Source organism: Labrus bergylta, chromosome 24 (genome assembly GCF_963930695.1).
Source record: "Labrus bergylta chromosome 24, fLabBer1.1, whole genome shotgun sequence".
Taxonomy (NCBI): domain Eukaryota; kingdom Metazoa; phylum Chordata; class Actinopteri; order Labriformes; family Labridae; genus Labrus; species Labrus bergylta.
Genome location: NC_089218.1, coordinates 11,781,862 through 11,804,882, shown reverse-complemented (window position 1 = coordinate 11,804,882; position 23,021 = coordinate 11,781,862). Strand labels below are relative to the sequence as shown.

The window sequence follows — 23,021 nt, the reverse complement described above, 5'->3', positions numbered from 1 at the left end:
CTGCTCTACAAATTGAGCTACACCCCAACCCCACAAGCATCTATCTTATGCTGCTCACATAAACTGAAAATAGCAATAGTAAGCTCCTGATCATACCAGACCTATTGAGCAAGTGTTCACTGTATTGTATAAAATTAGATCTTAGATTGATAAATATAAAAACTGATTATCCTACAAGTAAATCTCAAGCAATATTGTAAATGCCAGAGCAGGTCAACCGTGTATTAACTGCATATGTCCTACACACAATGTGCATTTGATTAAAATCCGATGCAGCCCAATGTCAAGCCTCGCATGAAGGTCATGATGCTCTACTTAGCGTCGCTGCACAAATTCTTCCACTGTGCGCACGCACGTTAACACACATGCATTCTGAACACTGTGTGACATTAATAACATCCTCTGGTCCTCGGTTCGTGTCAATGCCTGAAGCCTTTACCCCCGTGTTTATCCGTCCTCTCTGCTATTCTGCATCACAGGGCTGTATGCATTAGTGGATCTATACTGTACATCATTTACATCCCTATGTGTACCGGACATGTTCAGCCTGTATGAGTCGAGTCTGTGTGTAAAACTGCATACACACTCATACACCTCAATATCTTGCAAAGCAAAGAGGCTTATGGTGAAAAAAGGTAAATGTTAACATAGATTTATGTGTTTCTATTCATCTTGACTGGTCGCATGTCTACTCCTCCCCCACCTCGACATTCCCAGCTCCCCCCTGGGGTCTTGGTCACGAGGTCCATACTCCCGTTCCCCCCATGAAGCTTTCATCACCGGCCAGCGGAACAACAGAGAAACGTCTGGTTTAGTTCACTCCGCCACGCAAGGCCCTCCATCACTGATCTCATGGTTAGAGACGAGGTTTTATCCCGCCGTAAAGGCTGGCAGATTAATCTCCACACAGATTGGTGAGCCGAGATGTGACTCTCAATGCTGGTCTGGGGTCAGCATCATGAGGTAGAGGAACTGGTGGCTATAAATAGAAGCAGGGACCTACAGGCAGGATGATTTTGGCTCATACTGAGCGTGCAGGGAAGAGCTTTGTTAGAGATGGAGCAGAAAAGGGCATAGCATCTGGATTTAAATACATCTAATACATTCATTCAGACTGTTTTGACTTTGAAATTAGTCTCTTCGGAAAAGGAATCAGGCTTTATATTTATCATCTGCTGTTTCCCATTTGTTTGAAGAAATCAGCATTGATTTTAAGTGCACAGCGTCCTTACAGTAGAATAGTAGAATCACAAATATATAGATAACAATGCAGAAAAACATACTTCATACACATTCCTGCAGACTTTTATCAGATTGGTAAATCAGGACTTAAACAGTGCAAATATGGAAAGGAATAACAGCTTGATATTAATCAGACAACTATTTACATAATGAGATGTCTGGGTGTTTTTTAATTCAGAAAGACTTGAAATCAACATCACTTCTACAAGCGAGACCATACTATAGTACAAATTGGATTATAAGACATTACAGTAATTCAGCCATTTCATGCTCTTGCCACAGACACGTTAATTAAGACAATTCTCATTAGATAAAGAGATGTAAAAGATCATTTAGTAGAACATTAAAGTCCTACACTTTAATGGCAAAGTGTATCTGGAAGCCATTTTTCCCAAGATACAGCTCTCTGCGATGTGTAATTACGATTGTTTTATTTAAACTCACATTGAAGCCTCTTTTGTGCAAATACTCCTTGTTTCGGTGTGCAAAGGATGTGAAGTATGTTAACATGTACTTAAGTATCCCAGTCTTATTCCAGTTTTCTTCATATTTATATCCATAAGTTTGCATGGAACACAAAAATATCACTTAGAAATCAGGGTTGTCTTGATTTCTCCACAACTCATCTCCCTTGTTTGAGACCCTTTTTCTACAACTGGTCCTGAGTTAAGCCAAATAATTGTTGACTCGTTTTTACCATTGAACAGAAGTTAAGGATGATTTTTTTTCTCGCTGCCGGAACTCTCGAGTCAGTTACTGGGAGTAGAAACAAGCGCAACCAAAACAACATTTGATCTGTGTTACCAAAGTCTGCAGATGACACAGTTTCCTCATTTATGTTCGCAGTGCCCTGGTCTCTATTGGAGAACTCGAGCCAGCATATCCAGGTTTCTAAAAAACTCAATTTTATTTTTAGTGCACATGGCAAAAAGCCTGTTCACTAACCAACATACCATTGTACATGTAAACAGACTTTTGTTTCTCTCAACCATTCAGTAGTGAAAATCGCACAGTTAGTAGACAACAAGCTTGAGTTATTTCCTATTTTTACTGCTCTGTTTTTTCCCCTCTCATAAATAGGTTACTGTCTACCTGTCAAAGAGTGGTGCAGTGCCCACTGCAGTGCTAATGCTGGGGAGATGCAGGACAGATTAAGGGGACCTGAGACTCAACTATCACACTAACCTGTTAGACTTGTATGTGTCTGATTCAATTTAATGCAACAGTGGTTTTAAAATCCTCATCCTGTTGCCACCAGGTCATATCATGCTGGAGCATTGAACTGCATACACGCTGTATTTATATTTGTGTACTCCTCATGGACTCGGGACAGGGAGACACAGTGTGTTTCTAAAACTGAGGGTCTCCCTGGGGACCTGCAGGGCCGACCAGCAGTTTCAACCGCCTACTCGTCTCCCGTGCCTGTCAGTAACACTCACATGATTGCTGCCTGCACCTCCACAAGGTCCATACAAGCTAACAAAAATATAGATAGAAGCCTTTTTTAGAATTTTTAGTTATTCTGGCCACTCTTGCATTGAAATATAAATACTCAGGGTTGAGTGCTGATTAAGTCAGAGATTTCTCTCTTGGCAGATAGCGTGCAGTGGTCGGTCTGAGTCTGTGGAGGGTTGGATAAGAGTGATTTAGTATGCAGATGCTGGGATAATGACAAAATTAACACATTAATAAAATGTCAAGTCTTCCAGATTATCATTAACCATCTGTCAAGGGAAATCTAGGGAAGTCTGTCTACAGGGACTTCACAATGAATCCTCATCCGGGCCTGTTTGCATGTCTATGAAAGCATGAGTACTTGCTGGGTTAATGTCCCTTGGCATGTACAGTAAGCCCACCATGTCAGCCCTCAGCATCTGTCCACACACTGCTTTGTTTCTCACATGCTAGTCCATGTGTGTGTTTGCCAGTGTGTATGTGAGTCTCAGTGTGTGACAGAGTGTCCTACCACCACTGCTCTTGCTTAATCTCTCAGGATCAGAGATTGATGGTAAGCATCAGCCCCTTCTGCTTGTCACAATGCAGTGTGTTGTTATCTGGTTGTTTTTCACAGTATAGATAAGAACCTACTTTTGGAAATACGTTGCTTTACATTCTTATTAGTGTTTTAAAAAGAGATTATGACTCAAATTAATTTATTTCATCCAGAGGAATTTGTTTTCAAGTATAGTTATTATATTAGAGTCATTCTTAGTTTAGGTGCTCACATCTGGGGTTAAGAAATTAAGCCAATACAGTGCAGGTCCCCCACTTGAGGCTTTCTCCAAAAGGATATCAATCCCATTCATGCTGCATAATAAATTGCAAAGATTTGCAGCAGAATCAAACATTTTTATACAACAATGTTTTTGTGTCTCTTTAGGTTATTGTCTCAGTGATGTCTGTAAACATGTAATTTCATTTAAAATGAGATTTTGTTTTAAAAGGGCCTGTATGCTGAGAGAAAGGTGGGGGGCACTCGCTGAGTGTTCAGGCTACATTGTAATGTTAGCACTTGAACTTCAATCTTCAGGTTTCTACCTTCTTGTCTGAATTTGGTTGGAAAAATGCCAATAGGTACTTCCGCTAACTCACTGCAAATTGTGAGTGACTAAGTGTGTAACTGGTTTCATTTAAACCAGGCAAACAACGTCTTCAGCTTGGGTCTTTTTTACAAGCTACATTGAGAGGGATTTCCGAGTGTGGATCGTTTTCTCTTGTTAGGTTGATGAATAATTTAGTGACATGTCCATGTATTACTTATAACTTTTCTAGTCACTGCACTGCATGCTTTTGTGCCAGTATTGTACTGTATACCAAGGGGCATGATGAGAGAAGAAAAAAAAAAACATTGTTTAATGTGGTTTAATTGTTTCAGAATATTTGTACACGGGGATCATATATTAATGATAATGTTATTTCACAACAAAACATCTGACAGTATGGTTAGTGATGCATTCAAGTGTATCAATGATCTCCAAAGGTAAAGGTCAAGGAGGGAAGTTATGTACTTAATATTCTCCCAGGTAGCTTAACCTATAATAATACAACATATTCTTTGAGTTGTTCTTATATACGGTAACTAGCTGTTGAATGAATAGAGTGGAGTTTAAGGTACATCTCTGTCTGAGAAGTAGAAATATAAAGTGACACAAAATGTTATTATAATACTTCAATACATTCAAAGATTGCTCAATAGTAGTAAAAATGTGCAAAGCCTTTAATAATTTATCTGAATGAATGACCCTTATGGGGGACACAAGTCAGCAGACTCAGATATCGAGAGGGCAGAGAACATATGACTAGACGCAAAAAACAGACTCTCACACACACACACACACACACACACACACACACACACACACACACACACACACACACACACACACACACACACACTCACACACACTCACACACAGACCCGAGGGAGTCTGAGGCAGAAGAGAAGGGAGAAGGTGATGGAGGATGTGTCACCAAGACAACTTTTTGTTCCAGTGTCAGTGGCCTGGAGGTGTTGGCGTGCAGAGTTCGTTCACAGGAAGCCATCTTTCTGAAGCCAGGCTGTCAACATCACTGTCCACTTGATTAAATGGCTGTGACTTGATTAACACCTAACATACCCAACTTTCTGTACTAGTTGAACCAGTTTTTCACCCTAAATTTAGATGATTGAGGGTCTTAGGGGAAACAAGTACAACACAACAAAATCTACAAAAAGCCAGTGTTTTTTTATCATGAATAAAGAAAACAGTGTAAGCATTCAAAGATCATTTCCTGTGTTAAACTTTCAAGGTCAGATCTACTTATGGCACAGAGTTACCAGAAAAAGCACTATGTCTCATGTATCATGCATCAGCTGTCGTCCTTACACTTGAAAAAATCCTCCTACCAGAGGTTGTGTTGGGCCGAGCGTTTACATCATATGTGGGTGAACACACGATGATGCAGTCCTGTTAAAACCATGACTCAAAAACAGAGTAATCTGGCTCTCAGGAGATGAGCAAGGTGGCTTTTTCAATTTTGCGATTGGCTGCCCTTTGTTGCCATGGTGACAGTCAGTGCAAGTTAGTCTTGTAATGCTGAGTTTTTGTCCGTATGTGTGTGTGTGTGTATATTTTTCTTCAGGATACAGCCTCCCACTTGGCAAGGGAGGGTGCTGTCAGGATGCTCTTACGTAACAACTTGTAGCATTAAAATGAAATATTTGTGTTACCTATGTTTTGCTTCAGAGAGGATAGAAAGACGCTTAAGACGCATTCAGAAATCAGCAGCTTTCAATTTGAAACGTACATACATTAATTATTAACACAGAATGTGATGACTTACGCATTGTGTGTATGAACTCACTCCCACTTTTCTCTGCTTCGTGCATGTGTGTGTGTGAACCTTTATGAGATGATGTTAAATGTTTAACCTCTGTGGTTGTGTGTTTCTCTTCTAGAGAACCGATGAGGAGGCAGTTGTTGACCGCGGGGGCACACGCTCCATGCTCAACACCAACTTTGAGAAGGAAGAACTCGAAGGTAAAACCAATAAGTGATCAAAAACTTTAGATTAAATGTCATTAAATGCCTTATACTTAGTTGAGATTTACAAAAAAAATGATGTGGGGGAGATAGAAATACCTTGATCTTCTAGTCCAGAGTGAGTGCTCAGGCTCGAAACAAATACGTGTTTTCTATATCTGCCACAATGCATTTCATTATCATTCTTAATAAGACTTTTGTGCCTCCTGAAGCTGAATATTCAAACACAAAATCCGTAGTTTTCGTCACAGGTTTAAAATACCCCTCCAAAAGATTAAGTGATAATTCCTTTGACCGTCTTAGCCTGTCCATTCAAAATTGGAAATGAGACAATATAATCTTATCCCAGAGAGAAATTTGTGATACAAGCAACAATAATTACTTTTTTACAAGACTCTCTACTCTTTGATGCTTGAACATAAATTAAGCACTTTTAGATTGGAGTCAAAAGACAGTGACCAGGCTTAGACCCCCCTTTTATGTGTAAAATATTACAAAAAATCACAACAATATAAAAAAAGATATTTGTAAAACAATCTATTTTGGGCCTTCATTGTACCTTTGGCCCTATTATATTATGTGGAGCTGTATTGTCTTTTTTTTGGTTGTCAAGCTTATCTGATGGGATCTCACAATATTTCCACCCAAGCAATAAAAGAGTTTGATAAAAGACAAGAGACTTACCGATAATACAACTATTTCCACTTTTACTCCTGAGAAAAAAATAAAACCTTAACGTGGAAGGTCATTGGAGTTCCCCTTTAATTTTGTGGATTAACATGGGAGATTGTATATCTTTAAATCACATAAGAAATCCAATTGTAATGCTTGCGTAACAGAGATAAATTCAGGTTATCCAGATCCATCGGTAAACTTCCTTCTTCTATTGGGCCCTTTCACAAAGCTGCCACGTGACATGTTGTTTTTGTTATGCTCCAGTACTACAATTGGCTCTTTAATATAAGCATATCATTTGCACCTACTATTGCTGCTACTATCTCCCCGCCTGCATGTCTAACCCTGCTGAACTAATGTTCAGGCTCATTATCTAGGTGTTGTTGAGAGATACTTGGGGACACAAATAGAAACAGAAAAAGGACACGCACACTGAGGGAAGGGACAAAGAATAATAATGCTACATTAGAAAATAAGGACTGAGGACGGGGATGTTGCATCATAAAATATATATGAAAGGATCTTCATGTGTTTTACAACTCACAAAAAACACAATTCGTTCCTGTTGGATACTTTTATAATATCAGTCCATAGCTGAATAGGTTCCTCTGTCTGTATCCTCTTTTTTTGTTGTTGTTGCCATGCGACATTCACCTAAGCAGCCAGCACAGATGTCACTCTTTGATCCTGACACTCATGCCGGTGAGGTGCTGCTTTCATGTAAAGGACCCTCATCCTTGGATGATGGCTGTTGTAATGACTAGCTCTCTGTCTGGCGCTGTGGTAACGCTGACACTGCGTCAGCACCACGCAGGGGGAGGAGATCCTCTGAAGTTATCTCGCTCCAAACCTCACAGCTGCTTTCAGTTCAAACACTCACCTGCTTCCTCATTCTCATACACTCCCAGATTCAGGATGAAGGGAAGAGTTAGCTCTGACATATTCTTTTCTTGGTTGAATGATAGACTCATTTTCTCTATTTGGTACTCTCTGATTGGCTGTGGATGCAAGCCCTTATTATCAAATATAAAATGTTCATTATAATAATATAGCATGTTCAATAGCATTGTTATTCTATCGACAAGTTCCCCTTTTAACCATGAACACACTACTTAGATTATTTGGACTAAGTACCAAATACACAGACGTGCTTCCAGAAATACTTACTTGTGCCTTGAAAATCCTTAAAAATAATAATGTACAACATGCATAATATATAAATAGGCATTTAGTTTGGACAATATGGTAAAACAGTTGATTTTACAAGTCCAAAAATAGAAGAAATTGTATGCATTAACTGTAGCTATTAGAATTCATTTAGGGCGGTCATCGTGCTGCTATATCAGAGCAACAGTTTTATAAAACATAATTCACAACCCCCCAGCCCATCAGAATTGCTGTGGAAAGCAGTACATACACACAGACTTAAGCAAAACTCCGCCAGCGCTGCACGGATTCAAGGCTCGACTGAGTGAAAGCCACTGAGTCGTGGCGGGAGAAGAGGAGAGAAAAGACATTCTATGACATCAGCAGTAGTGCGGGCCTCGGGGAGGAGAGCTATTTTTGTCAAGCCCGCCACTCATGAGTTTTGACTCATGAATTTTAAAGCTCCAGCGCTCTGTCCTGTGTTCCTACGATACCTTATTGTTTCTCTCTACCTGCATGTGCCTTTATTTTGCTGAACGTGCAAAGGCAGTCTTTCTCTTTCCTGCACTTCTAACATAAATAATTTACACAATGCTAACAGCAATTAGCTCTGGATGAATGCGTCTGTAGCAATGCGCACTCAGTCTGATACCCTCCCCAAATACATTTTGACATATTGTTAGAATCTCATTACATCCTCTGAGACCTCGCTTAAACCTCTATCCTGGACTCCTATTGGTGGAAGATATCGAGTGGGCTGCCCTTTTCAAATAGTGATGTCAGTGTCTCTGAGGTGCCTCTGATTAAGTGTGCTATAATGTGATTACTCATGTCTCCCAGCAAGTGGAAGCAATTTAAGGCATTAAGGTGGGATATTTTCCCCTCAGACTAAATAAAAATATACTGAGATTTTGACAATGATGAAATAGAGTTAGCTCATTTATTTCTGAATCTGCACAAATGGCTTAAGGGTTTGACTGTAAAAGCAAAAGCAGATTCCTCAAACTTTACTATATCAAATATCTTGTGGTGTCACATTTTCCTTAACACTGTTGCGCCACTTATGGTGCAGAAGTACAATTCAAAAGAAAAAAAAAAAGGGTGTCTTGTCTTTGTCCAGCAACTGAGCTGAGGGCCTTTGGGAAGGAAATGGCGCCTGGGCAGCGAGGCCACAGCAACCGAGAAAACAGTCAGCTCGCATTATCTTCACACTGACCCTGTGGATGCAAACACACGCACAGGCACACACATCTGAGGAAGGCCCTTTATGCTCACGTTGCACGATATCCCTTCAGCATCCCAAACTCATGATTTGTTCTGCGTTGATTGAAAATGAAAATAGCTCTGTTTGTCAATGCCACCAAAATAATTGATTTTAGCATCCTCAAGCTGGAAGATTGCTTCTCATTTTAAAAAGAGACGCAGGAGGACTTTGAGTAACCAGAGGATTATTTTTTTGGAGCTGCTTTTCTGGTTTACTCCTGGCTGGGTCAGATGTTGTTTCACTGCAAATTATTTTCCACGATGTTTAATTTTTTTGCGCACTAACTGCCAAGCACCCACTGTCATTGCTCTTGTCGCTTCATGCACTGAAAGTATGTTCACCTTAATCCCAGCCCAATGATAGCTTTTATGAATTATAGACACTACTTTCTTCCACTGAACCAAGATTTGATTTCGTCTTGCTCAAAGAAGGAGCCTTCTATTCCCAGAGCAAGGAAACTAAAGCAAGAAGCATGTTCAATTATAAAGAAGTTCTCTGAAATCAGGTCAAAGAAAACAAAAAAAAAACAAGTGGAAGAGCTTAAACTCATTTATTCTTAGGTTTAAAGAAGAGGACAGGAGAATTAGATGCTCTATTCTGTATGTTGTGTCCAGGTCACCGAACTCTCTACATCGGGGTTCACGTTCCCCTGGGCAGGAGGTCGCACAGACGTCACCGTCATCACGGACACAGACACAGGAAGAGGTCCAAGGAGAGGGACTCATCCGCTGATGATGGAAGAGAATCACCCTCACACAGTAGGTCTTCAAAATGGACAGAATCAAGATGTATTTCTTGAAGTTTTCATCTACTTTGCAGTATATGTTTAAAAGAAACAGTGTCAGGCCTGCACATACATCATTTTTGTTCGTTCCTCTCTCTATCCCCACGTGTCTTCCGCCTGTCCTATCCGCTGCAGCAGACACGCCAGCTCAGAGGGTGCAGTTTCTGTTGGGAACCGAGGATGGCGACGAGGAGCACATCCCCCACGCCCTGTTCACGGAGCTGGATGAAATCTGCCTCAGGGAGGGCGAGGACGCCGAATGGAAAGAGACAGCCAGGTACACCGCTGCAGTTGAACACATGGGCTGTGTCTGGCATGCTGCACTTTTTTTTCTTTCTGCTGCACCTGAGAGTTGGATTCTGTTTGTGTCGACTGCAAGCTCTTATCACAGGGCTGTTATCATGCCATACCTCTCATGATATCCTGAAGTTACTAAATCAGTTTCTTTTTGTACCTCTGACAAATACATGTATATAATACGTTTTTAACATCTGCAGGTGGCTTAAGTTTGAGGAGGATGTTGAGGATGGTGGAGAGCGGTGGAGTAAACCCTACGTAGCCACCCTGTCTCTACACAGTCTCTTTGAGCTCCGTAGCTGCATCATGAACGGCACCGTGATGCTGGACATGAGGGCCAACTCGCTGGAGGAGATCGCAGGTGAACCATGAGCTGAGAAATGTACTTTGATCTTGTTCAGCTCCATGAGAGGCTCCCCAAGGCTTTATTTTCTGGCCTCTTTTTCTCATAGTTTTGTATTGTAATATAATTTTTTAAGGCTCTTTTGCATTCTTTCTGGTCAAATTCAGGGACGTTCAAAACACACAATTCAACTCAACTGTCAACAGTTTGGTTGGAGATTTGGTTGTATTATGCTACTGGCAGCTAATCAAGTCTTGACTGTTTCATCTACTAGAGATGATAAAGAGGGAACTGATGCCTTGTAAACTTGCTTACTTTATCAACAAGATAGTCCATTGATAAAATCAATGACAGGTTTTACAAAAATGTATTTCAGATATACTACGAGTCAGGCAAAAATAAGAAAAAAACACATGTACGAAGATCTTTGGTTCAACATCCATATTAAAGCTCCTGTGAAGAGTTTGTTGCTGGTAATGGAACAGATTGAAATTAATATTGATGACTCTATATGACCTCAAAAACCAAGACCATCCGAGAGAAGACTGACTATTGTTAGATGATCATTTCTAAGGTCTAAAAGTGCTGCTGCTGTCGGGTAGGCATGACTAGTTTTGACATTTTCCAAGGCAAACAATCTCAATGAGTGATACGTTTCACTTTTAATAAGAATTAGACTTTTGGTTAAAACATGATACTTCCACATGTACAGGACAAAAGAGTCTGACTTCATTGTACACAAAGGTTGCAAAGGTTCCTCACAGGAGTTTTACAGAAATAAAATCAGGTTGGGGTCTGCTTAAGAACTAATCAAGAATGTAAGGACTTCTGTCTCACTAGACTTAGAAAAGCTTGTTCTTGCTATTTTATTTTAGTAGCATCCCTCTGGCTCTCAGTGATTTACAATTGCTTCTTATGGCTTAAAGACTTGACTGCTTCTGTTTTGTTTTTTTATAAAACCTTCACTGCTTTAAGGCTAAATTACATGTCTTGTGTGCTGCTTAGTTAAGAAACATCCAGACCGCTCAGATCATCTGAATCCTGTCCCGAAGGTTAAAACTAAAAATAGAGAAGCACTGGCAGTGATCAATATTTAGCTGGAACAAACTCAAAGATAACTTGAGGTCTTGAGATTATAATCATGAGTTCAACAGAGGCCAACTCAGAAAGTTACTTAAAAATGCTCTTTATATCCAAATTCAGTTAAGCTTCTTTAGAAAGGAATAAGCAAAGTATATATTATTTTTTTAGGGCAACAGCAGTTGTACTGTTTGTCTGATTGTGTGACAAACTGCTGCAGAAGAGATCTGGTGAACTTAACCTGGTTTTGTGCGATTAAATCAGCAGTGGGTCGTTTTTTTTTTTTGTGTCAGAATAATCAGCTTAGCATTGCTGGCTGCCGTGCAGGGACAGACACTATCAAGAGAGGCTTTTGTGATTTGAAAATGAACAGAAATATGGAAAACTACATCTGTGTGTTTTTTTTAATTTCTCAGACATGGTTCTGGATCAGCACGAGGTGTCGGGCCCTGTCGGTCAGGATGCCAGGAAGAGGATCCGCGAGGCCCTACTCAAACAGCACCATCACCAAAACCACAAGAAGCTGGCCAACCGCATTCCTATTGTACGCTCCTTTGCTGATATTGGCAAGAAGCAGTCTGAGCCTCATTCCATGGACAAAAATGGTTAGGAAATGGTCTGAATACACGTATACACCTACACAGTTGCAAATACCTCAACCATTATATATTAGAATATTCTCTGCTTTTTCTCTGGGGATCATAAATGTTGCATGTTGTCAACATGTTCAGTATGTTTTATGTATAGTTTGGTAATCCTTTGCATGCTCCAGAGTGTTTCCATCTGTGACTTGCTGTTTACTGCTGTAAAAAATCTCACGTTTATCCTTTGGTTTGTGTTTCTCTATGTTTGTGTCTGTTCTTGTTGCATGTTGGTGCGCATGTGTCTGCTTCACTTCACTAGTAAACGGCCTCTGCTTCAAAACTATACACAGCCCCAATCGTTTGCCTGAAAAGAAACTCTCCACGAGTGCTTCACCCAGAAAGGCCTTTTCTTTAGTGGCATGGCCGCAGTGTGTATGTTGCTTGTCATGTCTTCCTATGTCGTCCTCACCTTTAAACTGCTCCCGTAGCCGTGGTGACGTGACTGCAGACACCAACTTTGGCATAACTGAGACCAAGCGTCTTAGTTTCCTTCAGGCAGTTGCACAGGGCTACTGTCCCATCACACAAGAGGAGCAAGAATTCTGCACAGGCAACCAGAGCACCCGAGCTCATGTTAACGTCTATAAATATATAGAAGTAGAAGTAGTTAGATTATATTTTAATTAGAAGTATTACAATTTAAACATCACAGGGGAGAGTGTTATCATGAGAAGTGAGCAATTACGTATACACAAAACTTATACATCTTAGAAAGCTCTGGGTAAGTGGATGTAATTCTGCAGAATTATTCATGCATGATGCACGTGCAGTGTACACAATTCATGATAATGCTCTCCTCTTGTTATTGTCAACAATGTGTTGTTCTGTCTAGAAATAATAAGCTTTGTGACTCATGTTCAACAACAACAGTTACTCATGACTGACTGGTGTAGCCCTTTACTTTAGACTCTTGTTGTGTAACTTAATAACATAAAATCTCATCTTTTTTGTCGTTAGGATTGTTGTTAGTAGAAATATTTCAACATTTTGGGAAATACTCTTTCAGACTTTCTTGCTGGGATTTAGTCTCTCCCTACATTCTCAGGGTCCTATGCTCAACAAATCTGTAAGAAATAGGTAAGAGATATCCTCTCAACAAATCTGTAAGTATTAGGTAAGAGATATCCTCTCACCAAATCTGTAAGAAATAGGGAAGAGATATCCTCTCAACAAATTTGGAAGTATTAGGTAAGAGATATCCTCTCAACAAATCTGTAAGTATTAGGTAAGAGATATCCTCTCAACAAATCTGGAAGAAATAGGGAAGAGATATCCTCTCATTTCAGACTGAAAACAATAAAGGGAGATGGGCCAATGACTGGATGGGAAATCAACATTTTAAATACAGTTAGAATGGTCCAAATCTGTTCAGCCACTATTTAGAAAAAATCTCGACATTGAAAAATTGACCCTGGTAAAATGAGAACATTGTTGAGAATAAAACTGTTCCTCTTTGATGTGTTTGTAAGAGGATATTGAGAACCTGGAACCCTGAGAACATTGAGTAGCTCCTCGTCATACAACCCCTGTCTTAAATGTGAATATGAGGCTGATTAGCTAACCCCAGGATAAAAGTAACTTAGAAAAAAAATGTTGTCGAAGGCTAAAAAATCAACCTACTAGAACCACTAAATCTCTGTTTTAGTTCCTACATTTAAATTTGAAATGAAAGTTAAAGATGTGACCGCATTTAGTTTGATACACATGAATTGGAATAAGAACCAATGGTGGAGCTAGCCTCACTTTCTCCTGTGCACTGAGCATCCTTCTGATGACACTAATAATAACTAACGCTCTCTGAAACAAGGTACAATACTGTGTCTATTGTCACTAGGACTGAACCTTTATAATCAATCAAGGTTCAGAACCTACTTCAATAAGTTACAGTGTTGTATCATATTTTCCAGAGGATGTAGCTGTACCCTCTAATCACTCACTCATTGTGTGGAAAAAGTAATATTCTGATTGCCTATAGCTGTGTTGAAATTGACTTGATGTTTTTTTTCCGCTCTGCCTCACAGGCCAAACAGTCTCGCCTCAGTCCCAGCCGGCTAACAATGAGGGCAAACAGGACGTCAGCCGGGAAAACAGCGCTGTCGACTTCAGCAAGGTGAGCCACCAGACCTACCGCCTGCTGATCCTGCTGTTTATCCACGGGCACTGATAGCTGCACACATAACTAGTGCTGATTATTTAACTAAGGTTGGGTTACAGGTGAAATGGTCACCATGCGATCTTTCCCTGGGAAACTTAGTGGAATTTACTAGGAGTAAAGCTTGTTTTCTTTTCTCTCATAACTTATCAGATCCAGCCAGTGTTTTGGATTTTTTGTGTAAATACTTCTTTAAATTGCTCTATCTCAAAACACATTTTAATATAATTTTAAAGGAGTATGCGAATGTGTTTTTTCTTTTCATGTAATGTTATTTTGGGTTCCTCTCTGTCCCACAGATTGACCTCCACTTCATGAAGAAGATCCCCCCTGGTGCTGAGGCATCAAACGTCCTGGTGGGTGAGCTGGAATTCCTCGAGCGCCCTGTGGTGGCCTTCGTCCGTCTGTCTCCTGCTGTGCTGCTCAACGGCCTGGCCGAGGTTCCCATCACCACCAGGTTATACACACACTAATGAAAAAGCCCCCTCTTTTTTTTGTTAATATTCAAGGAATTATTAGTTGGTATTTCATTGAATACGTCATACAAACATGATTTAACTTTCACATAAAGAAACTGTTCTTCTTTGTGTTGCACAGGTTTCTTTTCATCCTGCTTGGCCCTCTGGGAAAAGGTCCACAGTATCATGAAATTGGAAGGTCTATTGCTACCTTGATGACTGATGAGGTGAGGCCTGAGGACAGATTTCAATGTTTGTTATGATGTGAGTAGGGATCTTTGGTCTTTGTTTATGTTATCAACAATCCCTACGAATATGAGGACTTATTATTCGACCCACCTGAGACTTTAAGGAAAAAAAGATGTGACAACTTGGCTTTGTGACTCCATAAATATTGAAGAAGCTACTGAGCGTAGTTCTGTCTTTTGGAGCTCTGCCACACTGTCATGAATAATATAAATAACATAACCAGGAACCAGCATAAGCTCCAGCTACTGGCACCGCGACAAAATGGAGGCAGTCGTCACATCAGCTGATAGAAATGAACCTTTATTATAAATGTATAAACGAGTAGCTCAATAATTCCCCCTCTTCATATACTTTGCATCCCTCTACCTGTAAAAATGGCGCTGACACACAAATCATTTATTCATGTGCTGGTTCCTGCTTTAAGCTTGTACCACAGATATGCACTGAGGTTGACCATGTAAATAAATGCATCATTTCCACCGCTCAATGCCAGTTTCTTAAATGTTGTATAAAGATTTCAAAGAAGAAGAATCAGAGGATGAATTCAAGCAAAAGGTTTATTATCTTCTGAAATGTACAGGCATTTATTTACCATCAAGTACCTTTGAATTCCACATGTGGAGTATTGATTAGAGTTATTTATTTACCTTGTTTATATGGTTATACATGTCTTTATGTTTGCCTCAGCGCCAGGGAAACCATGCAGCTATCAACACCAGACATGCTTTTTTATAACTCAGGCTGACATCTGGCCTCAGGAGAAGCCTTTGGGGATCAGCAGAGTATGACGTGAACACTCTGACAGGATTTCCCACAGTGCAGCTACGAGCTGATGTCACTGACCATCACAAGAGCCAGATGTTGCCTTACTTTTTCAATGGCAACAGCCCTCTGGGATGCATGAAAAAGATTTCAACCTACTTCGTGCCGGATATTTTGTATTCCATATAAATAGACTTTTATTCTGGACACAAGGATGATATCGTACCAGGGATACGTTGACATTTGTCAGCAAACAATGACAGAATACATTTTAAAGCTTCACTCTATATGATAATATTTGAATCTTTCATACTCTTGTTGTTTTCATGTTATGTAGGGAGATTTTTACAGACATAGGAATAATCCCCTGCTGAGTAGTTCTTCTTTGGCGCTGGGAAATTATTTTCTGTTTGTCAATCCATTAGAAAGAATCAAAAAACAATAGAGCAGTTGTCAATGAAAGTCAAATGAATCATGCTAATGCCAGACCAAAAGTGGGGACGTAGTTGACAAGATGGATTTGCATTTTTATCTGGAGATTGAGACCACATACTTCTTTGATATGTTTGTACTTTAATAATTAGACAACTGAGAAGTAAATGTGCATCAAACAAATACTTGAATGCATCCTCTTCTGCTCCACAGATTTTCCATGATGTTGCGTACAAGGCCAAAGACAGGAATGATCTGGTTGCAGGCATCGATGAGTTCCTGGACCAGGTGACGGTGTTACCTCCCGGAGAGTGGGACCCCTCCATCAGAATAGAGCCCCCTAAAAACGTACCCTCTCAGGTAAACTCCCTAACTGTTGTATGCACACATATATACATAAGGTATACAGATTGGCATGCCCCATTTGCTACCTCTCAAGAAGCTCAACTCCTAAACTAAACTATTAGAAAGACTGTATGAGAGCGTGTGTAAATATAACCGTTCTATCATAATGCGTCTTTGTGAGGCCCCTCTGCGTCATTCTGCCTGCCTGCTGAGACATTTTCAAACATCTGCATTCTCCTCTAATCTCAACTGCGCTGTACTCTGTGCTTTGATGCTGCTCCCCGGGGTTCTGCTCTCAATCCTCTCCAAAACTGATGTTATTTTTCCTCCATTAGTTATTTTGGTCGACTTTGAAAAACCAACCACTATCTTGTTTGAGAGGAACTGATTTTATCTAACAGAAAGCTGATCCTGATTTAAATAAAAGTGTTTTTTATTTCTTTCCCTGTTAGTCATTAGGCACCTGTGGTGAATTAATCACAACCCCCTGTGCAATGATATTATGTTCAGATTAATTTAGCAGCAGAACTTGTAAGATGTTTGCTTGACAGATCAGTCCTTTATGCTTAAAAGTATGTTGGTGTAATTCTAAATTCTTGTGGGACTCAGGGGAGCAGACATTTGTTATTGTCCTCCTCATGATGTCTTGTCACAGTTGACTGACAGTGATCTTAACCGCACAGGAAAAGCGGAAGATTCCCCCTGTTCCCAATGGAGTGACAGATCTTGGAGAGTCGGAGGAGCACGGAGGGCACGGTGGCCCTGAGCTGCAGCGCACAGGGAGGTAAGTGTGAGAGAGGAACAGCATGAATGATGCTGTGCCGCCTGGAGCACTCCGAGCACATCTTTGTCTCCGTCTTCCCGCCGCCTGTAAGCTGCCTCGCTGTCCCCAAACTGTAAATTTAGCTCTCTTAAGAGGCAGACAACCCCACTGGCCCATTACCATCCCTCACACTTCAACTCCACAAAGAGCCTTTGTTTGAGTTCCACTTCATTATGAGTTTAGGGATACCCCACACATGAAGTCACACATTCTGCAACATGGAAACATTGTGCTTTAATTGACTAACACAGGAGATGGAAGCAGTATCTACATGATGCAGACAATGACATTAAGACACATACTGTAACGTATAGTACACATGGCTCCATCACTCAGTGGTAGAATAAACGTTTTGTATTGAGGTACAATTTCCATATACCTGAATGAAATTAGAGTACTTCTACTGTATAATTAATTATTATTCAGCTCCACATAATGTATCTGAAAGCTAAACGTTTTTAGGAAAGCTAGAAAAACTTAAGAGAGCACATTTGAAAAGGATAGATGTGCACATATGTTCTACTTGATTTGATTCGATAATATAGAAGCTTTAAAATCACATCACACGTTATGTGTATGGAAAATAATAATAACTTAGAAATAATTGTAAAAATAAAATTGTTTATGCTTAGCTGTGGAGGAAACGTCTGGCCAAAATAAAAAACAGGACATGCATTGTTGCTTAGTCCTTCTCTGGAGTCCAGGTGTAATGAATGAGAAAACACCTCGGATCAGAGGATTAAAAAAACTCCTCCTGTTCATAACTCCATGACAAAGGCTGGCATAGAAAAAGTCTTGACCTCCAGAATTTCATTTCATGTAATTTTCTTGCGTTAACAGACAGCATGATTTCACTCGTCAGATAATGAGATTTACTGAAGGGATTAAAGGGATGACAACCCGGGGATTCTTGAAACCCAGAGTTAAACAATGAAGTGATAGCGCCATGTGCAGGAGTGTCAGGTGAATATTACATCTCTGAGTTTTAATGGCACAGGGGTGAATGATGTGCTGCTGCTCAGCTGCAGTACGCGGCGGTGTGGCGCTCTTATCCCAGCTACGATTGGCTGAAAGCCCAGTTTCTGCTATCACACCCGCTCCTTTCCCCTTTCTCCTCCTCCTCCTCCTCCTCCTCCTCCTCCCGGGACACGGCATCGCTGTCTACCGCTCAGACTGAAATAAGCATTTTGTCCTGCCCACTGTTGCCATAGAAACCAACTCTGGTTTGTTGCTCAATGAGAGCCTGGTCCTTGAGGCTGCAACGTGTTGAAAGATAGATGCATGAGTTAATATTCACAAATATTCACACATACACACACAAGCAAACACACACACACACACACACACACACACACACTTAATAAATGGATGTGCGTCTCTTGCTTGATTTGAAGTAAAATAGTTGCACAATATCCGGTTCAAAAAGAAATAACAAACATTTACTTAAGATGTTGGCAGATTTCAAAAAGTGTAAAAGGAAAACAGGTTATATACATTATTTTAAATCAGAAGAAGTCAGGACTGAATCACATTACTCTGTATTATCCTCACTATGATGGGATATTAAGTTGGCTAGTTTTGTTTTAGAGCTTGATTTTTTACTTTGGATTCTGGTCTGTTTTTCTAAATGATGCCTCTTAAGGTTGTCTTTGGTTTAGTTATACAAGACACCATTACTAAATCAAATCTTAATATTTATGTTCTGTTCAGGCACATTAATAGCTCTTCAGTTGTTTAGGAGTAACAACTCTTAAAGTAGGACACAAGAACCAGCGGATGCTTCTTACACATTATTCTGTCTTAAAATCCTTGTTTCCCTGCAGGATATTTGGTGGGTTACTCCTGGACATCAAGCGTAAAGCTCCTCACTACCTTTCCGACTACACAGATGCCATCAGTCTGCAGTGTCTGGCCTCCTTCCTTTTCCTCTACTGCGCCTGCATGTCACCTGTCATCACCTTCGGAGGACTCCTGGGTGAGGCCACAGAGGGACGCGTGGTAAGAAGTTACATCTTAATTAGTCCCTCTAGAATGTCTTTCTTTCCTTTAATTTACTTCAGTGGTACAAAAGCAACTTACGCCTGTCTGAATGAATGACACGTGAGTTGCCTGTGTTTCCAGAGTGCAATTGAGTCCCTATTTGGGGCCTCCATGACTGGAATAGCGTACTCTATTTTCGCTGGTCAGCCCCTCACCATCCTGGGCAGCACGGGGCCTGTTCTCGTCTTTGAGAAAATTCTCTTCAAGTTCTGCAAGTAGGTTTTTTTCTCGTTATCTCTGCAGTACAAACTGTGTTTTTGTTTCATGAATATTTCAGTGTCGATGGTGGATTTCTGTACTTTCTGCTTGACTGGGGATGCCCTATCTAATTGCCCGTCCCTTCACTCATGTGTATGTGTGTGTGTGACCCGTCTCTCTCAGGGAATACGGCCTCTCCTACCTCTCCCTGAGGGCCTGCATTGGCCTGTGGACAGCCTTCTTCTGTCTGCTGCTGGTGGCCACGGATGCCAGCTCGCTTGTTTGTTACATCACACGCTTCACTGAGGAAGCTTTCGCTGCGCTGATCTGCATCATCTTCATTTATGAGGCTCTGGAGAAGCTGCTCCACCTGGGTGTGCACTACCCCATCAATAAAAACAACAACCTTCAGAAACTCACAATGTACTCGTAAGTGTTCTTTTTAAATCCCTTTTTAATTAAATATGACCGTAATTATACTTTTGGACTGTTGTATAAAAAAACCTTTTCAAGTTGTTCCTTAGCTGGGAAACAGTAAAAGTAAAGAGAAGTGGAAAATGCACCAACATTTGCACTACTTTTCAGAGGAATAACTTGAATAAAAATGAATTCACAGAAACAAAACATATGTTTTCACATTCAGTGTGACTTAAAGCTCCCTTTTCTTTTGTCTTCATCTTTATTGGGAGTACATGAATCAATCTAAAATTCTAAGAAATAATGCTCCTTGTACTCCAGAACTTGACTTAAAAACGTATTTTTTTAAGATTTATTTAAATGAAAGTAGAATTATATTCTTCAGTTTATCCTTGAGCACACTGCAAACACAAAAAGTCAATTCAGCACATTTTTTTAAGTAGCCACTTTGGCTAACATACATAAATGCAGCTTACACAAAGGGGATTCAGGTACCAAATGGTCTTTTAGAATAGAAAGACTGTCACAAATAAACACATGTCTTTCTAGGCATACTGTACTGATGTTGTCATTGTTGTTGTAGCCCCTGTTGCATTCACAGTCCCTCACAACTTAGCACATTTGTACAAACGTGCTCGGGGGTTTTGCTGCGTCATCAAACGACAGATGGTGCGGTGGTACAGTAGACAAACTGTCCAGTTTTTTTTTTCTTCAGTAATGGGTTTTGCTTTATGGTGAATAATCCCATGTTGAGTGTGTGTAAGGAGCATCAAGCATTATCCCTCAATATAAGCTGACTAGTGTGTGTGTGTGTGTGTGGAGCCAAGCGCTCCTTCTGTGTGTTTCTATTCTGGTGGAGTGGACAGCAGGGGATGCTGACATTTAGTTTTGGTTTGAATGCCAGCAGAATCTGTCTTTTCTACTGATGTCTGAACAGAAGAGTTCAGCCATGTCGAGTGGAAAATGCATTACAAATAATACATTATTTTTGTTTCATTTTTTAAAGATTTATTTGTGGTCCTTTATGCCTTTATTTGGATTGGACAGTGGATAGAGTAGGAAGTGGAGGAGCGAGAGTGGGGACTGACATGCATAAGCAGGAGCTGCAGGTCAGAATTGAACCCGGCTGCCTGCTTGGAGGACTATAGCCTCCATACAACAACAACTTGGCCATTGGTGTCCAATTTAGTAATCTGTCCATCATATCATGATAAAGTTGTCAGAAAAATCAAAAAAATAATTGCAAAAAGGCATATTAACAATTAAAACTTGCTTATTTTGTGTCCCACTAACTGTCTGAGATCCTTAATGTGATCCATTTCATATCCATGAACACTAAGAAACCAGCAAAATATTCTAATTTTAGAACCTCAAACTGTGAATCTTCTGAATTTGATCTTAAAACATGTCCCCAAGTAATGTCCAATGAAAGTGAGAGGTTAAGAAGATGACTTACCCAACAGATAAGCAGAATGCTGCGTGTCAGAAATGAGCGATTGCACCTAATGAGCCGTCCAAAAATAGACAAAAACTGACAGCTGGTTCTGATTGTTTAATTAAATATGTTTATGAATTTGGTCCTGTGGTTCGTATTCATTAAGCCTTTCAGGATGTCGTATTTTGGACAGACAATTGCTTTCTCCATGAAATGCAGTTGTTGATGTCATTGCCTCGTTGAAGTTTAGAAATATTACATGAATGCACTATCAAGTTATTCTTGGACTACAAAAGAGAATTCCTGCTATTTTATGACTGAATAGTTTCTTAAAGTGACTCTGAGATGTTGGTGTTGACTGAAGCTCTACCCTGGGATCAATCAGGCCTATATAAGGTCAATGTGCACCTGCTGTAGAAGCATGATATGTATCCTCCTTCTGTCCTTTACAGTGAGAGAACATCTGAGTGAAGAAAAATGATACCTGCTTAGGCTTCAGTTGTTATCATGCACACTCAAAACAACAAGTTAAAAACAGGATGGATGTTGACCTTTCCTTTCCTAGGCTTCTTACAGCACAGGTTCTTCTAGCTTCTTTTGGTGGAGGTTGTTGGGTATGACATTTGTTTAAATGCTTTAGCTTTTTTCCTCTATCTGTGTCATTTAAGCATATGCTTCCATCTATTGGTTGTTTTATGGCATAGCAAAAATCCTGCTGTCTGTTTCTTTTCACAACAGTAAAAGACTTCTGGGTTTTTAGTGTTCTTCCAGTACCTGTGTGGATGTTTTTGGTTGAATGCAATACTGTAAAACAGTAAATATTAGATTTATCTGTGACTCTATATTGCCTGTCATGGTTTGAATGGCTGTTAGCATCATCAATAGCATCATGTTTCTGTCTATTCATCTATACAGTAGTATAGGTTGTGTAATATATATGTATATGTACTTTAGTGGCCATATTTGGATACATATATTCCTCAGTGGGTGTCCTCTTTCTTTTTATTCTTAGAAAGTTAAATATTTAAGTGGACTGAAATGTTAAAAGTAAAAAATTTTGGTTTCATCATCTTCTTTTTTAGGGATTATTTGATTTCACTTCTCCTTTGGTGTATCCATCTTGTTTCATTGTTATTATTCAACAAAATGATCATACTCTAATATCCTCCTTAGGTGTGCATGTGTGGAGCCCAGTAACCCCAGCAATGAGACATTAAGGTACTGGGAGGAGAGAAACATCACAGCCTCTCAGGTCAACTGGACGATGCTGGAGGTCAAGGTAAGGATCCCTTGACATTTAGAGTAAATAACAGTAAATAAAAATCTGTAAATAAGTAGAACAGAGAGAGTTTTGGTTCGAGAAGACCCCTTAGAGAGATTATAACCCAAGAAAGGTCTGTATGTGTAAACAGTTGAAGAAATCGGAGTCAAATGTTGATTCTGATTTCCTGCCATCACAATGATCTCAGTTGCTTATCTAGCGCACAAACAAAACACCTTAGATTATTGGGGATATTTCCAACAGCCTCTGGCACTGTGTTGTGTCTCACTTAGCTCACTTTGCTTTATCGAGAGGCGTCATAAGTCTAGGCAGGGATTAAGAATGTGTGGGCTGGATTTCACAGGATTTAGTCGTGCAGAATGAGCCTGGAGATGCAGTGAGAAGAGTTGATTCTCTCACTGTCAGACAAAAATAAGCTCTGCCTGTATTT

General features: G+C 40.1%; 1 protein-coding gene across 4 annotated transcripts in view; it reads left to right on the top strand.

Annotated features, from left to right (window-relative positions):
• Positions 1–23,021, top strand: part of LOC109992358 (sodium-driven chloride bicarbonate exchanger) — a 40,007-nt gene that overhangs the window by 10,413 nt on the left and 6,573 nt on the right. For 3 of the 4 annotated variants that reach the window (XM_065951841.1, XM_020644919.3, XM_065951843.1), the window contains 14 exons: positions 5,681–5,762; positions 9,465–9,608; positions 9,770–9,911; positions 10,132–10,292; positions 11,771–11,959; positions 14,020–14,108; positions 14,450–14,607; positions 14,748–14,835; positions 16,265–16,411; positions 17,080–17,180; positions 19,043–19,217; positions 19,341–19,474; positions 19,641–19,886; positions 22,483–22,588. In XM_065951841.1, coding sequence (XP_065807913.1) covers positions 5,681–5,762; positions 9,465–9,608; positions 9,770–9,911; positions 10,132–10,292; positions 11,771–11,959; positions 14,020–14,108; positions 14,450–14,607; positions 14,748–14,835; positions 16,265–16,411; positions 17,080–17,180; positions 19,043–19,217; positions 19,341–19,474; positions 19,641–19,886; positions 22,483–22,588 — 1,962 coding nt within the window. The remainder of the gene's footprint in view (positions 1–5,680; positions 5,763–9,464; positions 9,609–9,769; positions 9,912–10,131; positions 10,293–11,770; positions 11,960–14,019; positions 14,109–14,449; positions 14,608–14,747; positions 14,836–16,264; positions 16,412–17,079; positions 17,181–19,042; positions 19,218–19,340; positions 19,475–19,640; positions 19,887–22,482; positions 22,589–23,021) is intronic. The other variant, XM_065951842.1, reaches the window with a different exon arrangement.